Below are 14,614 nucleotides of genomic sequence, written 5' to 3' on the forward strand. Positions count from 1 at the left end.
TATTAGACCAGTATCTATAGGGTGAAGGGAAAGGCTGAACGGTCGTCACTCTACCAGTCACTGTAGTCTATTAGACCAGTATCTATAGGGTGAAGGGAAAGGCTGAACGGTCGTCACTCTACCAGTCACTGTAGTCTATTAGACCAGTATCTATAGGGTGAAGGGAAAGGCTGAACGGTCGTCACTCTACCAGTCACTGTAGTCTATTAGACCAGTATCTATAGGGTGAAGGGAAAGGCTGAACGGTCGTCACTCTACCAGTCACTGTAGTCTATTAGACCAGTATCTATAGGGTGAAGGGAAAGGCTGAACGGTCGTCACTCTACCAGTCACTGTAGTCTATTAGACCAGTATCTATAGGGTGAAGGGAAAGGCTGAACGGTCGTCACTCTACCAGTCACTGTAGTCTATTAGACCAGTATCTATAGGGTGAAGGGAAAGGCTGAACGGTCGTCACTCTACCAGTCACTGTAGTCTATTAGACCAGTATCTATAGGGTGAAGGGAAAGGCTGAACGGTCGTCACTCTACCAGTCACTGTAGTCTATTAGACCAGTATCTATAGGGTGAAGGGAAAGGCTGAACGGTCGTCACTCTACCAGTCACTGTAGTCTATTAGACCAGTATCTATAGGGTGAAGGGAAAGGCTGAACGGTCGTCACTCTACCAGTCACTGTAGTCTATTAGACCAGTATCTATAGGGTGAAGGGAAAGGCTGAACGGTCGTCACTCTACCAGTCACTGTAGTCTATTAGACCAGTATCTATAGGGTGAAGGGAAAGGCTGAACGGTCGTCACTCTACCAGTCACTGTAGTCTATTAGACCAGTATCTATAGGGTGAAGGGAAAGGCTGAACGGTCGTCACTCTACCAGTCACTGTAGTCTATTAGACCAGTATCTATAGGGTGAAGGGAAAGGCTGAACGGTCGTCACTCTACCAGTCACTGTAGTCTATTAGACCAGTATCTATAGGGTGAAGGGAAAGGCTGAACGGTCGTCACTCTACCAGTCACTGTAGTCTATTAGACCAGTATCTATAGGGTGAAGGGAAAGGCTGAACGGTCGTCACTCTACCAGTCACTGTAGTCTATTAGACCAGTATCTATAGGGTGAAGGGAAAGGCTGAACGGTCGTCACTCTACCAGTCACTGTAGTCTATTAGACCAGTATCTATAGGGTGAAGGGAAAGGCTGAACGGTCGTCACTCTACCAGTCACTGTAGTCTATTAGACCAGTATCTATAGGGTGAAGGGAAAGGCTGAACGGTCGTCACTCTACCAGTCACTGTAGTCTATTAGACCAGTATCTATAGGGTGAAGGGAAAGGCTGAACGGTCGTCACTCTACCAGTCACTGTAGTCTATTAGACCAGTATCTATAGGGTGAAGGGAAAGGCTGAACGGTCGTCACTCTACCAGTCACTGTAGTCTATTAGACCAGTATCTATAGGGTGAAGGGAAAGGCTGAACGGTCGTCACTCTACCAGTCACTGTAGTCTATTAGACCAGTATCTATAGGGTGAAGGGAAAGGCTGAACGGTCGTCACTCTACCAGTCACTGTAGTCTATTAGACCAGTATCTATAGGGTGAAGGGAAAGGCTGAACGGTCGTCACTCTACCAGTCACTGTAGTCTATTAGACCAGTATCTATAGGGTGAAGGGAAAGGCTGAACGGTCGTCACTCTACCAGTCACTGTAGTCTATTAGACCAGTATCTATAGGGTGAAGGGAAAGGCTGAACGGTCGTCACTCTACCAGTCACTGTAGTCTATTAGACCAGTATCTATAGGGTGAAGGGAAAGGCTGAACGGACGTCACTCTACCAGTCACTGTAGTCTATTAGACCAGTATCTATAGGGTGAAGGGAAAGGCTGAACGGTCGTCACTCTACCAGTCACTGTAGTCTATTAGACCAGTATCTATAGGGTGAAGGGAAAGGCTGAACGGCCGTATGCAGTTCTATATGTATCTACACTGAGATGATGTGGAACATACCGGAATATTTACATAAATCTCCCATTGACATGAATGATTTACGAGAACGTTCTATTTTAGACAAGACGGACTTCAGTTCTGACTTGGATGTGTTATTAACTCTGCTAAATCTTAACCCAACATCTCCAGGGTGATGACAACACTGACAGGTTCCCCCAGTGAAAGGTCATGTCTGTACACGTGACCTCTAGTATTAGTATTGTAGCAAATTAGTCCCGTGGTTTGAACTTTGAACCCGACAGAGGGGGGGGGGGGGGGCTTGCAACTGTCAACCCATCACCCTTAGCTATTACCCCAGATCTGTAAACTGATAGATTTACTGACCTGGTAGAGGATACCAGTAGTACCCCAGATCTGTAAGCTGATAGATTTACTGACCTGGTAGAGGATACCAGTAGTACCCCAGATCTGTAAGCTGATAGATTTACTGACTGACCTGGTAGAGGATACTAGTAGTACCCCAGATCTGTAAGCTGATAGATTTACTGACTGACCTGGTAGAGGATACCAGTAGTACCCCAGATCTGTAAGCTGATAGATTTACTGACTGACCTGGTAGAGGGTACCAGTAGTACCCCAGATCTGTAAACTGATAGATTTACTGACTGACCTGGTAGAGGATACCAGTAGTACCCCAGATCTGTAAGCTGATAGATTTACTGACTGACCTGGTAGAGGATACCAGTAGTACCCCAGATCTGTAAGACTGATAGATTTACTGACCTGGTAGAGGATACCAGTAGTACCCCAGATCTGTAAGCTGATAGATTAACTGACTGACCTGGTAGAGGGTACCAGTAGTACCCCAGATCTGTAAGCTGATAGATTAACTGACTGACCTGGTACCTGGTAGAGGATACCAGTAGTACCCCAGATCTGTAAGCTGATAGATTTACTGACTGACCTGGTAGAGGGTACCAGTAGTACCCCAGATCTGTAAGCTGATAGATTTACTGACTGACCTGGTAGAGGATACCAGTAGTACCCCAGATCTGTAAACTGATAGATTTACTGACTGACCTGGTAGAGGATACCAGTAGTACCCCAGATCTGTAAGCTGATAGATTTACTGACTGACCTGGTAGAGGGTACCAGTAGTACCCCAGATCTGTAAGCTGATAGATTTACTGACTGACCTGGTAGAGGGTACCAGTAGTACCCCAGATCTGTAAGCTGATAGATTTACTGACTGACCTGGTAGAGGGTACCAGTAGTACCCCAGATCTGTAAGCTGATAGATTTACTGACTGACCTGGTAGAGGATACCAGTAGTACCCCAGATCTGTAAGCTGATAGATTTACTGACTGACCTGGTAGAGGGTACCAGTAGTACCCCAGATCTGTAAGCTGATAGATTTACTGACTGACCTGGTAGAGGATACCAGTAGTACCCCAGATCTGTAAGCTGATAGATTTACTGACTGACCTGGTAGAGGGTACCAGTAGTACCCCAGATCTGTAAGCTGATAGATTTACTGACTGACCTGGTAGAGGGTACCAGTAGTACCCCAGATCTGTAAGCTGATAGATTTACTGACTGACCTGGTAGAGGGTACCAGTAGTAACCGTTGGTGATGCCCTCCTTAAAGTCCTTGGAGTCGTAACAGTGGTCTCCCTTGTGCATCTTGCTGTGGGTGTAGGAGTAGGTCTTAGCCAGCTGGATCAACACGTCGTTGTCAGGGGCAACACTGGATCCACTCTGCAGCTCACTACCTGGGTGACAACATAACATGTCAACCTATTCCCTATATAGTATACTACTTTAGACCAGAGCCCTATTCCCTATATAGTGCACTACTTTAGACCAGAGCCCTATTCCCTATATAGTATACTACTTTAGACCAGAGCCCTATTCCCTATATAGTGCACTACTTTAGACCAGAGCCCTATTCCCTATATAGTACACTACTTTAGACCAGAGCCCTATTCCCTATATAGTGCACTACTTTAGACCAGAGCCCTATTCCCTATATAGTACACTACTTTTGACCAGGGCCCTATTCCCTATATAGTATACTACTTTAGACCAGAGCCCTATTCCCTATATAGTATACTACTTTAGACCAGAGCCCTATTCCCTATATAGTATACTACTTTAGACCAGAGCCTATTCCCTATATAGTGCACTACTTTAGACCAGAGCCCTATTCCCTATATAGTACACTACTTTTGACCAGGGCCCTGGGCTATTTGGGACACAGTGGAAACAACCAATATTGACGTGATTGACTTATTGATCTCTTCACAAGGACACCTGTTGTTACTCTGCTCTGTAGTCATTCTAGTAGTCTCTATATTGTTACTCTACTCTGTAGTCTATATTGTTACTCTGCTCTGTAGTCATTCTAGTAGTCTCTATATTGTTACTCTACTCCGTAGTCATTCTAGTAGTCTCTATATTGTTACTCTACTCTGTAGTCATTCTAGTAGTCTCTATATTGTTACTCTACTCTGTAGTCTATATTGTTACTCTGCTCTGTAGTCATTCTAGTAGTCTCTATATTGTTACTCTACTCTGTAGTCATTCTAGTAGTCTCTATATTGTTACTGTACTCTGTAGTCTATATTCTTACTCTGTTCTGTAGTCATTCTAGTAGTCTCTATATTGTTACTCTGTTCTGTAGTCATTCTAGTAGTCTCTATATTGTTCCTCTGCTCTGTAGTCATTCTAGTAGTCTCTATATTGTTACTCTACTCTGTAGTCATTCTAGAAGTCTCTATATTGTTACTCTACTCTGTAGTCTATATTGTTACTCTGCTCTGTAGTCATTCTAGTAGTCTCTATATTGTTACTCTACTCTGTAGTCATTCTAGTAGTCTCTATATTGTTACTCTGCTCTGTAGTCATTCTAGTAGTCTCTATATTGTTCCTCTGCTCTGTAGTCATTCTAGTAGTCTCTATATTGTTACTCTACTCTGTAGTCTATATTGTTACTCTACTCTGTAGTCATTCTAGTAGTCTCTATATTGTTACTCTACTCTGTAGTCTATATTGTTACTCTACTCTGTAGTCATTCTAGTAGTCTCTATATTGTTACTCTACTCTGTAGTCTATATTGTTACTCTGCTCTGTAGTCTATATTGTTACTCTACTCTGTAGTCTATATTGTTACTCTACTCTATAGTCATTCTAGTAGTCTCTATAGTGTTACTCTACTCTGTAGTCATTCTAGTAGTCTCTATATTGTTACTCTACTCTGTAGTCTATATTGTTACTCTGCTCTGTAGTCATTCTAGTAGTCTCTATATTGTTACTCTACTCTGTAGTCATTCTAGTAGTCTCTATATTGTTACTCTACTCTGTAGTCTATATTGTTACTCTGCTCTGTAGTCATTCTAGTAGTCTCTATATTGTTACTCTGTTCTGTAGTCATTCTAGTAGTCTCTATATTGTTACTCTACTCTGTAGTCTATATTGTTACTCTGCTCTGTAGTCATTCTAGTAGTCTCTATATTGTTACTCTACTCTGTAGTCTATATTGTTACTCTGCTCTGTAGTCATTCTAGTAGTCTCTATATTGTTACTCTAGTCTGTAGTCATTCTAGTAGTCTCTATATTGTTACACTGCTCTGTAGTCATTCTAGTAGTCTCTATATTGTTCCTCTGCTCTGTAGTCATTCTAGTAGTCTCTATATTGTTACTCTACTCTGTAGTCTATATTGTTACTCTACTCTGTAGTCATTCTAGTAGTCTCTATATTGTTACTCTACTCTGTAGTCTATATTGTTACTCTACTCTGTAGTCATTCTAGTAGTCTCTATATTGTTACTCTACTCTGTAGTCTATATTGTTACTCTGCTCTGTAGTCTATATTGTTACTCTACTCTGTAGTCTATATTGTTACTCTACTCTATAGTCATTCTAGTAGTCTCTATAGTGTTACTCTACTCTGTAGTCATTCTAGTAGTCTCTATATTGTTACTCTACTCTGTAGTCTATATTGTTACTCTGCTCTGTAGTCATTCTAGTAGTCTCTATATTGTTACTCTACTCTGTAGTCATTCTAGTAGTCTCTATATTGTTACTCTACTCTGTAGTCTATATTGTTCCTCTGCTCTGTAGTCATTCTAGTAGTCTCTATATTGGTTATCACTCAGCCTCTCTCTCTCTCTCTGTGTGTGACGGTGTAACATACCTCCATTGCTGTTGTCGTAGGGGTAGCTGGCCACCACAGCCCCACCGTGCAGGTTGGCTGACAGGACGAAGCTCTCAGTCTTCAGCCAGTCCATAATGGCTCTCACCTCCATCTCTCTCATTCCACTCTCCTTCTTAGAGAAGGCATCTGGGAAGTTCCTGTTCAGATCGATGCCGTTCTTATTGAACCTGTCAGGGAACCATATGACAAAATACAGAATATTAAGTTCACTAGGTACTGACCAAATAAAATACAATTTCATTTGTCACATGCAACAGATGTAGGTAGACCTTAGGTGTAGGTAGACCTTAGTGAAATGCTTACTTACAAGCCCTTAACCAACAATGCAGTTAAGAAAATACCAAAAAAGAGTAAGAGATAAGAATAACAAATGGTTAAAGAGCAGCAGTAAATAACAATAGCGGGGCTATATACAGAGGGTACCGGTACAGAGTCAGTGTGCGGGGGCACCGGTGTTGAGGTAATTATGTACATGTAGGTAGAGTTATTAATGTAAATATGCATAGATAATAACAGAGAGTAGCAGCAGCGTTCCGGGGGGGGGGGGGGTACAATGCAAATAGTCTGGGGGTAGAAGCTATTAAGGAGCCTCTTGGACCTAGACTTGGCGCTCAGGTACCACTTGCTGTGCGGTAGCAGAGAGAACAGTCTATGACTAGGGTGCCTGGAGTCTTTGACAATTTTTAGGGCCTTCCTCTGACACCGCCTGGTATAGAGGTCCTGGATGGCAGGAAGCTCAGCCCCAGTGATGTACTGGACCGTACGCACTACTCTCTGTAATGCCTTGCGGTCGGATGCCAAGCAGTTGCCATACCAGGCAGTGATGCAACCCGTCAGGATGCTCTCGATGGTGCAGCTGTAAAACCTTTTGAGGATCTGAGGACCCATGCCAAATCTTTTTAGTCTCCTGAGGGGGAGTAGATTTTGTCGTGCCCTCTTCACGACTGTCTTGGTGTGCTTGGACCATGTTAGTTTGTTGGTGATGTGGACGCCAAGGAACTTGAAACTCTCAACCTGCTCCACTGCAGCCCGTCGATGAGAATGGAGGCGTGCTCGGCCCTCTTTTTCCTGTAGTCCACAATCATCTCCTTTGTCTTGATCACATTGAGGGAGAGGATGTTGTCCTTGCACCACACGGCCAGGTATCTGACCTCCTCCCAATAGGCTGTCTCATAGCTGTCGGTGATCAGGCCTACCACTGTTGTGTCATCAGCAAACTTAATGATGGTGTTGGAGTCGTGTCTGGCCATGCAGTCATGAGTGAACAGGGAGTACAGAAGGGGACTGAGCACGCACCCCTGAGGGGCTCCAGTGTTGAGGACCAGGGTGGCGGATGTGTTGTTACCTACCCTTACCACCTGGGGGCAGCCCGTCAGGAAGTCCAGGATCCAGTTGCAGAGGGAGGTGTTTAGTCCCAGGGTTGTTAGCTTATTGATGAGCTTTGAGGGAACTATGGTGTTGAACGCTGAGCTGTAGTCAATTAATAGCATTCTCACATAGGTGTTCCTTTTGTCTAGGTGGGAAAAGGCAGTGTGGAGTGCAATAGAGATTGCATCGTCTGTGGATCTGTTGGTGCGGTATGCAAATTGGAGTGGGTCTAGGGTTTCTGGGATAATGGTGTTGATGTGAGCCATGACCAGCCTTTCAAAGTATTTCATGGCTACGGAGGTGAGTGCTACGGGTCGGTAGTCATTAAGGCAGGTTACCTTAGTGTTCTTGGGCACAGGGACAATGGTGATCTGCTTGAAACATGTTGGTATTACAGACAGGGAGAGGTTAAAAATGTCAGTGAAGACACTTGCCAGTTGGTCAGCGCATGCTCGGAGTACAAGTCCTGGTAATCCATCTGGCCTTGCGGCCTTGTGAATGTTGACCTGTTTAAAAGGTCTTACTCACATTGGCTGTGGGGAGCGTGATCACACAGTCATCCGGAACAGCTGAGGCTCTCATGCATGTTACTTGCCTCGAAGCGAGCATAGAATTTATTTAGCTTGTCTGGTAGGCTCATGTCACTGGGCAGCTCTCGGCTGTGCTTCCCTTTGTAGTCTGTAATAGTTTGCAGGCCCTGCCACATCCGACGAGAGTTGGAGCCGGTGTAGTACGATTCAATCTTAGTCCTGTATTGATGCTTTGCCTGTTTGATGGTTCGTTGGAGGGAATAGCAGGATTTCTTATAAGCTTCCGGGTTAGAGTCCCGCTCCTTGAAAGAGGCAGCTCTACCCTTTAGCTCAGTGCGAATGTTGCCTGTAATCCATGGCTTCTGGTTGGTGTATGTACGTACAGTCACTGTGGGGATGATGTCCTCGATGCCCTTATTGATGAAGCCAGTGACTGATGTGGTGTACTCCTCAATGCCATTGGAAGAATCCTGGAACATATTCCACTCTGTGCTAGCAAAACAGTCCTGTAGATTAGCATCTGCTTCATCTGACCACTTTTTTATAGACTGAGTCACTGATGCTTCCTGCTTTAATTTTTGCTTGTCAGCAGGATAGAATTATGGTCAGATTGACCATATGAGGGCGAGGGAGAGCTTTGTACGCATCTCTGTGTGTGGAGTAAAGGTGGTCTAAAATTATTTTCCCTCTGGTTGCACATTTAACATGCTGATAGAAATGAGGTAAAACTGATTGAAGTTTCCGTGCATTAAAGTCCCCGGCCACTAGGAGCGCTGCCTCTGGATGAGTGTTTTCCTGTTAGCTTATGGCGGTATACAGCTCATTGAGTTTGGTTTTAGTGCCAGCATCGGTTTGTGGTGGTATGTAGACAGCTACAAAAAATACAGATGAAAACTCTCTAGGTGGATAGTGTGGTCTACAGCTTATCATGAGATACTCTACCTCAGGCGAGCAAAACCTCGAGACTTCCTTAGATATCGTGCACCAGCTGTTGTTTACGTAAATGCATATGCCCCCGGCCCCGTGTCTTAATGCTGTTCTCTTCTGACGATAGAGTGTTTAACCCGCCAGCTGTATGTTAATGTCGTCGTTCAGCCATGGATCTCGTTAATGTTTGTATTGTTTCAGAATGGAATGTTTTAGTTCAGGTTTATTCCCCCCCACATAGCCATCAGTACAAACTGAGATCCATGGGGCATGCCAAATGGCGTCATCTAAACACACAACCACATGTATAAAGAGGGTTAAAATAGGGACAGACAAGGGGACCTGTCTGGAAGCACCAACAGCTGGTGGAATTGTTTCCCTCTCTCTTTCTATTGCCCTCTCTTTGCTCTGTGAAGACATTCAGAGCACTGATGTCCCATTCACTATCATCAGACCATTCCTTATTTAAAAAACAGTCATTGGTCCATTCATAAGATTCAGGCAGAGAGCTCGATTGAAATTCCGTGGTCGCTGTTTACCCAGTGGCATCCTGCCGCATTGAAAGATGACGAGCGAGGATACCAAACAGTCAGTCACCGTACAGACTAAGGTGGACCTATACCAAACAGTCAGTAACCGTACAGACTAAGGTGGACCTATACCAAACAGTCAGTAACCGTACAGACTAAGGTGGACCTATACCAAACAGTCAGTCACCGTACAGACTAAGGTGGACCTATACCAAACAGTCAGTAACCGTACAGACTAAGGTGAACCTATACCAAACAGTCAGTAACCGTACAGACTAAGGTGGACCTATACCAAACAGTCACTCACCGTACAGACTAAGGTGGACCTATACCAAACAGTCAGTAACCGTACAGACTAAGGTGGACCTATACCAAACAGTCAGTAACCGTACAGACTAAGGTGGACCTATACCAAACAGTCAGTAACCGTACAGACTAAGGTGGACCTATACCAAACAGTCAGTAACCGTACAGACTAAGGTGGACCTATACCAAACAGTCAGTAACCGTACAGACTAAGGTGGACCTATACCAAACAGTCAGTAACCGTACAGACTAAGGTGGACCTATACCAAACAGTCAGTAACCGTACAGACTAAGGTGGACCTATACCAAACAGTCACTCACCGTACAGACTAAGGTGGACCTATACCAAACAGTCAGTAACAATACAGACTAAGGTGGACCTATACCAAACAGTCAGTAACCGTACAGACTAAGGTGGACCTGTACCAAACAGTCAGTAACCGTACAGACTAAGGTGGACCTATACCAAACAGTCAGTAACCGTACAGACTAAGGTGGATCTATACCAAACCACTGTCTTTCTACTGTTCTCTCTCTCTGCTCTGTGATGACATTCACATTGACTTAAGACCTCTAATACCATCCAGTAACATCATTTGAGCGTCTTCAGGTCTTAGTGAAGAGATACATAAATCACATGTCGGTCCATTCATGAGGTTCAGGGCTAGTCGCAGCCTTGATTAAAATTCCTGCTGTGAATCCAGCTCTGCGTCCCAAATAACACACTATTCCCTATACAGTGCACTACTGTTGACCAGCGCCTGGGCACTACAGTTAAAGTCAAATACATTTAAACTCAGTTTCACAATTCCTGACATTTAATCCTAGTAACATTTCCCTATCTTAGGTCAGTTAGGATCACCACTTTATTTTAAGAATGTGAAATGTCAGAATAATAGTAGAGAGAATTATTTATTTCAGCTTTTATTTATTTCATCACATTCCCAGTGGGTCAGAAGTTTACATACACTCAAATAGTATTTGGTAGCATTGCTTTTAAATTGTTTAACTTGGGTCAAATGTTTCGGGTAGCCTTCCACAAGCTTCCCACAATAAGTTGGGTGAATTTTGGCCCATTCCTCCTGACAGAGCTGGTGTAACTGAGCCAGGTTTGTAGGCCTCCTTGCTCGCACACACTTTTTCAGTTCTGCCCACAAATTTTCTATAGGATTGAGGTCAGGGCTTTGTGATGGCCACTCCAATACCTTGACTTTGTTGTCCTTAAGCCATTTTGCCACAACTTTGGAAGTATGCTTGGGGTCATTGTCCATTTGGAAGACCCATTTGCGACCAAGCTTTAACTTTCTGACTGATGTCTTGAGATGTTGCTTCAATATGTCCACATAATTGTCCTTCCTCATGAAGCCATCTATTTTGTGAAGTGCACCAGTCCCTCCTGCAGCAAAGCACCCCCACAACATGATGCTGCCACCCCCGTGCTTCACGGTTGGGATGGTGTTCTTCGGCTTGCAAGCCTCCCCCCTTTTCCTCCAAACATAACAATGGTCATTATGGCCGAACAGTTCTATTTTTGTTTCATCAGACCAGAGGACATTTCTCCAAAAAGTACGATCTTTGTCCCCATGTGCAGTTGCAAACCATAGTCTGTCTTTTTTATGGCGGTTTTGGAGCAGTGGCTTCTTCCATGCTGAGCGGCCTTTCAGGTTATGTCGATATAGGACTCGTTTTACTGTGGATATAGATACTTTTGTACCTGTTTCCTCCAGCATCTTCACAAGGTCCTTTGCTGTTGTTCTGGGATTGATTTGCACTTTTTGCACCAAAGTACGTTCATCTCTAGGAGACAGAACGCGTCTCCTTCCTGAGTGGTATGACGGCTGCGTGGTCCTATGGTGTTTATACTTGCATACTATTGTTTGTACAGATGAACGTGGTACCTTCAGGCGTTTGGAAATTGCTCCCAAGGATGAACCAGATTTTTTTTCTGAGATCTTGGCTGATTTCTTTTGATTTTCCCATGATGTGAAACAAAGAGGCACTGAGTTTGAAGGTAGGCCTTGAAAATACATCCACAGGTACACCTCCAACTGACTCAAATGATGTCAATTAGCCTATCAGAAGCTTCTAAAGCCATGACATCATTTTCTGGAATTTTCCAAGCTGTTTAAAGGCACAGTCAACTTAGTGTATGTAAACATCTGACCCACTGCCAAAACTATAGTTTGTCAACAAGAAATTTGTGGAGTGGTTGAAAAACGAGTTTTAATGACTCCAACCTAAGTGTATGTAAACTTCCGACTTCAACTGTATATAGGGAATTGTAACGATGACGCTGTGAGTCAAGAAGCAGGTGAAACGTTTAATAGAACAACAAACGAGACAGCGTAACAGTGGCGATATGGCATTAAACACAGGAACAATACCGACTGAGGAATGAACGTAAAGGAGGGACAGATAAAGGGGAGGTAATGGAGGGACAGATAAAGGGGAGGTAATGAAGGGACAGATAAAGGGGAGGTCATGGAGGGACAGATAAAGGAGAGGTAATGGAAAAACATATAAAGGGGAGGTCATGGAGGGACAGATAAAGGGGAGGTCATGGAGGGACAGATAAAGGATAGGTAATGGAGGGACAGATAAAGGGGAGGTCATTGAGGGACAGATAAAGGGGAGGTAATGGAGGGACAGATAAAGGGGAGGTAATGGAGGGACAGATAAAGGGGAGGTCATGGAGGGACAGATAAAGGGCAGGTAATGAAGGGAAAGATAAAGGGGAGGTAATGGAGGGACAGATAAAGGGGAGGTAATGGAGGGACAGATAAAGGGGAGGTAATGAAGGGACAGATAAAGGGGAGGTAATGGAGGGACAGATAAAGGGGAGGTCATGGAGGGACAGATAAAGGGGAGGTCATGGAGGGACAGATAAAGGGGAGGTCATGGAGGGACAGTCAGCCACAGCCAAAGGATAGGTAATGGAGGGACAGATAAAGGATAGGTAATGGAGGGACAGATAAAGGGGAGGTCATGGAGGGACAGATAAAGGGGAGGTCATGGAGGGACAGTCAGCCACAGCCAAAGGATAGGTAATGGAGGGACAGATAAAGGATAGCTAATGGAGGGACAGATAAAGGGGAGGTCATGGAGGGACAGTCAGCCACAGCCAAAGGATAGGTAATGGAGGGACAGATAAAGGATAGCTAATGGAGGGACAGATAAAGGGGAGGTCATGGAGGGACAGTCAGCCACAGCCAAAGGATAGGTAATGGAGGGACAGATAAAGGATAGCTAATGGAGGGACAGATAAAGGGGAGGTCATGGAGGGACAGATAAAGGATAGGTAATGGAGGGACAGATAAAGGGGAGGTAATGGAGGGACAGATAAAGGGGAGGTAATGGAGGGACAGATAAAGGGGAGGTCATGGAGGGACAGATAAAGGGCAGGTAATGAAGGGAAAGATAAAGGGGAGGTAATGGAGGGACAGATAAAGGGGAGGTAATGGAGGGACAGATAAAGGGGAGGTAATGAAGGGACAGATAAAGGGGAGGTAATGGAGGGACAGATAAAGGGGAGGTCATGGAGGGACAGATAAAGGGGAGGTCATGGAGGGACAGATAAAGGGGAGGTCATGGAGGGACAGTCAGCCACAGCCAAAGGATAGGTAATGGAGGGACAGATAAAGGATAGGTAATGGAGGGACAGATAAAGGGGAGGTCATGGAGGGACAGATAAAGGGGAGGTCATGGAGGGACAGTCAGCCACAGCCAAAGGATAGGTAATGGAGGGACAGATAAAGGATAGCTAATGGAGGGACAGATAAAGGGGAGGTCATGGAGGGACAGTCAGCCACAGCCAAAGGATAGGTAATGGAGGGACAGATAAAGGATAGCTAATGGAGGGACAGATAAAGGGGAGGTCATGGAGGGACAGTCAGCCACAGCCAAAGGATAGGTAATGGAGGGACAGATAAAGGATAGCTAATGGAGGGACAGATAAAGGGGAGGTCATGGAGGGACAGATAAAGGATAGGTAATGGAGGGACAGATAAAGGGGAGGTAATGGAGGGACAGATAAAGGGGAGGTAATGGAGGGACAGATAAAGGGGAGGTCATGGAGGGACAGATAAAGGGCAGGTAATGAAGGGAAAGATAAAGGGGAGGTAATGGAGGGACAGATAAAGGGGAGGTAATGGAGGGACAGATAAAGGGGAGGTAATGAAGGGACAGATAAAGGGGAGGTCATGGAGGGACAGATAAAGGGGAGGTCATGGAGGGACAGATAAAGGGGAGGTCATGGAGGGACAGATAAAGGGGAGGTCATGGAGGGACAGTCAGCCACAGCCAAAGGATAGGTAATGGAGGGACAGATAAAGGATAGGTAATGGAGGGACAGATAAAGGGGAGGTCATGGAGGGACAGATAAAGGGGAGGTCATGGAGGGACAGTCAGCCACAGCCAAAGGATAGGTAATGGAGGGACAGATAAAGGATAGCTAATGGAGGGACAGATAAAGGGGAGGTCATGGAGGGACAGTCAGCCACAGCCAAAGGATAGGTAATGGAGGGACAGATAAAGGATAGCTAATGGAGGGACAGATAAAGGGGAGGTCATGGAGGGACAGTCAGCCACAGCCAAAGGATAGGTAATGGAGGGACAGATAAAGGATAGCTAATGGAGGGACAGATAAAGGGGAGGTCATGGAGGGACAGATAAAGGATAGGTAATGGAGGGACAGATAAAGGGGAGGTCATGGAGGGACAGATAAAGGATAGGTAATGGAGGGACAGATAAAGGGGAGGTAATGGAGGGACAGATAAAGGGGAGGTAATGGAGGGACAGATAAA

The 14,614-nt window shown here is 44.9% G+C and overlaps 1 protein-coding gene across 1 annotated transcript in view; it reads right to left on the bottom strand.

The window, feature by feature from the left end:
- Nucleotides 1–14,614, bottom strand: part of LOC123743798 (carboxypeptidase M) — a 126,683-nt gene that overhangs the window by 13,361 nt on the left and 98,708 nt on the right. The window contains exons 5-6 of the mRNA XM_082978030.1: nt 6,131–6,318; nt 3,537–3,707 (exon numbers count right to left, since the gene is read on the bottom strand). Coding sequence (XP_082834156.1) covers nt 3,537–3,707; nt 6,131–6,318 — 359 coding nt within the window. The remainder of the gene's footprint in view (nt 1–3,536; nt 3,708–6,130; nt 6,319–14,614) is intronic.

Source organism: Salmo salar, chromosome 07 (assembly GCF_965601325.2).
Source record: "Salmo salar chromosome 07, fSalSal1, whole genome shotgun sequence".
Classification (NCBI taxonomy): domain Eukaryota; kingdom Metazoa; phylum Chordata; class Actinopteri; order Salmoniformes; family Salmonidae; genus Salmo; species Salmo salar.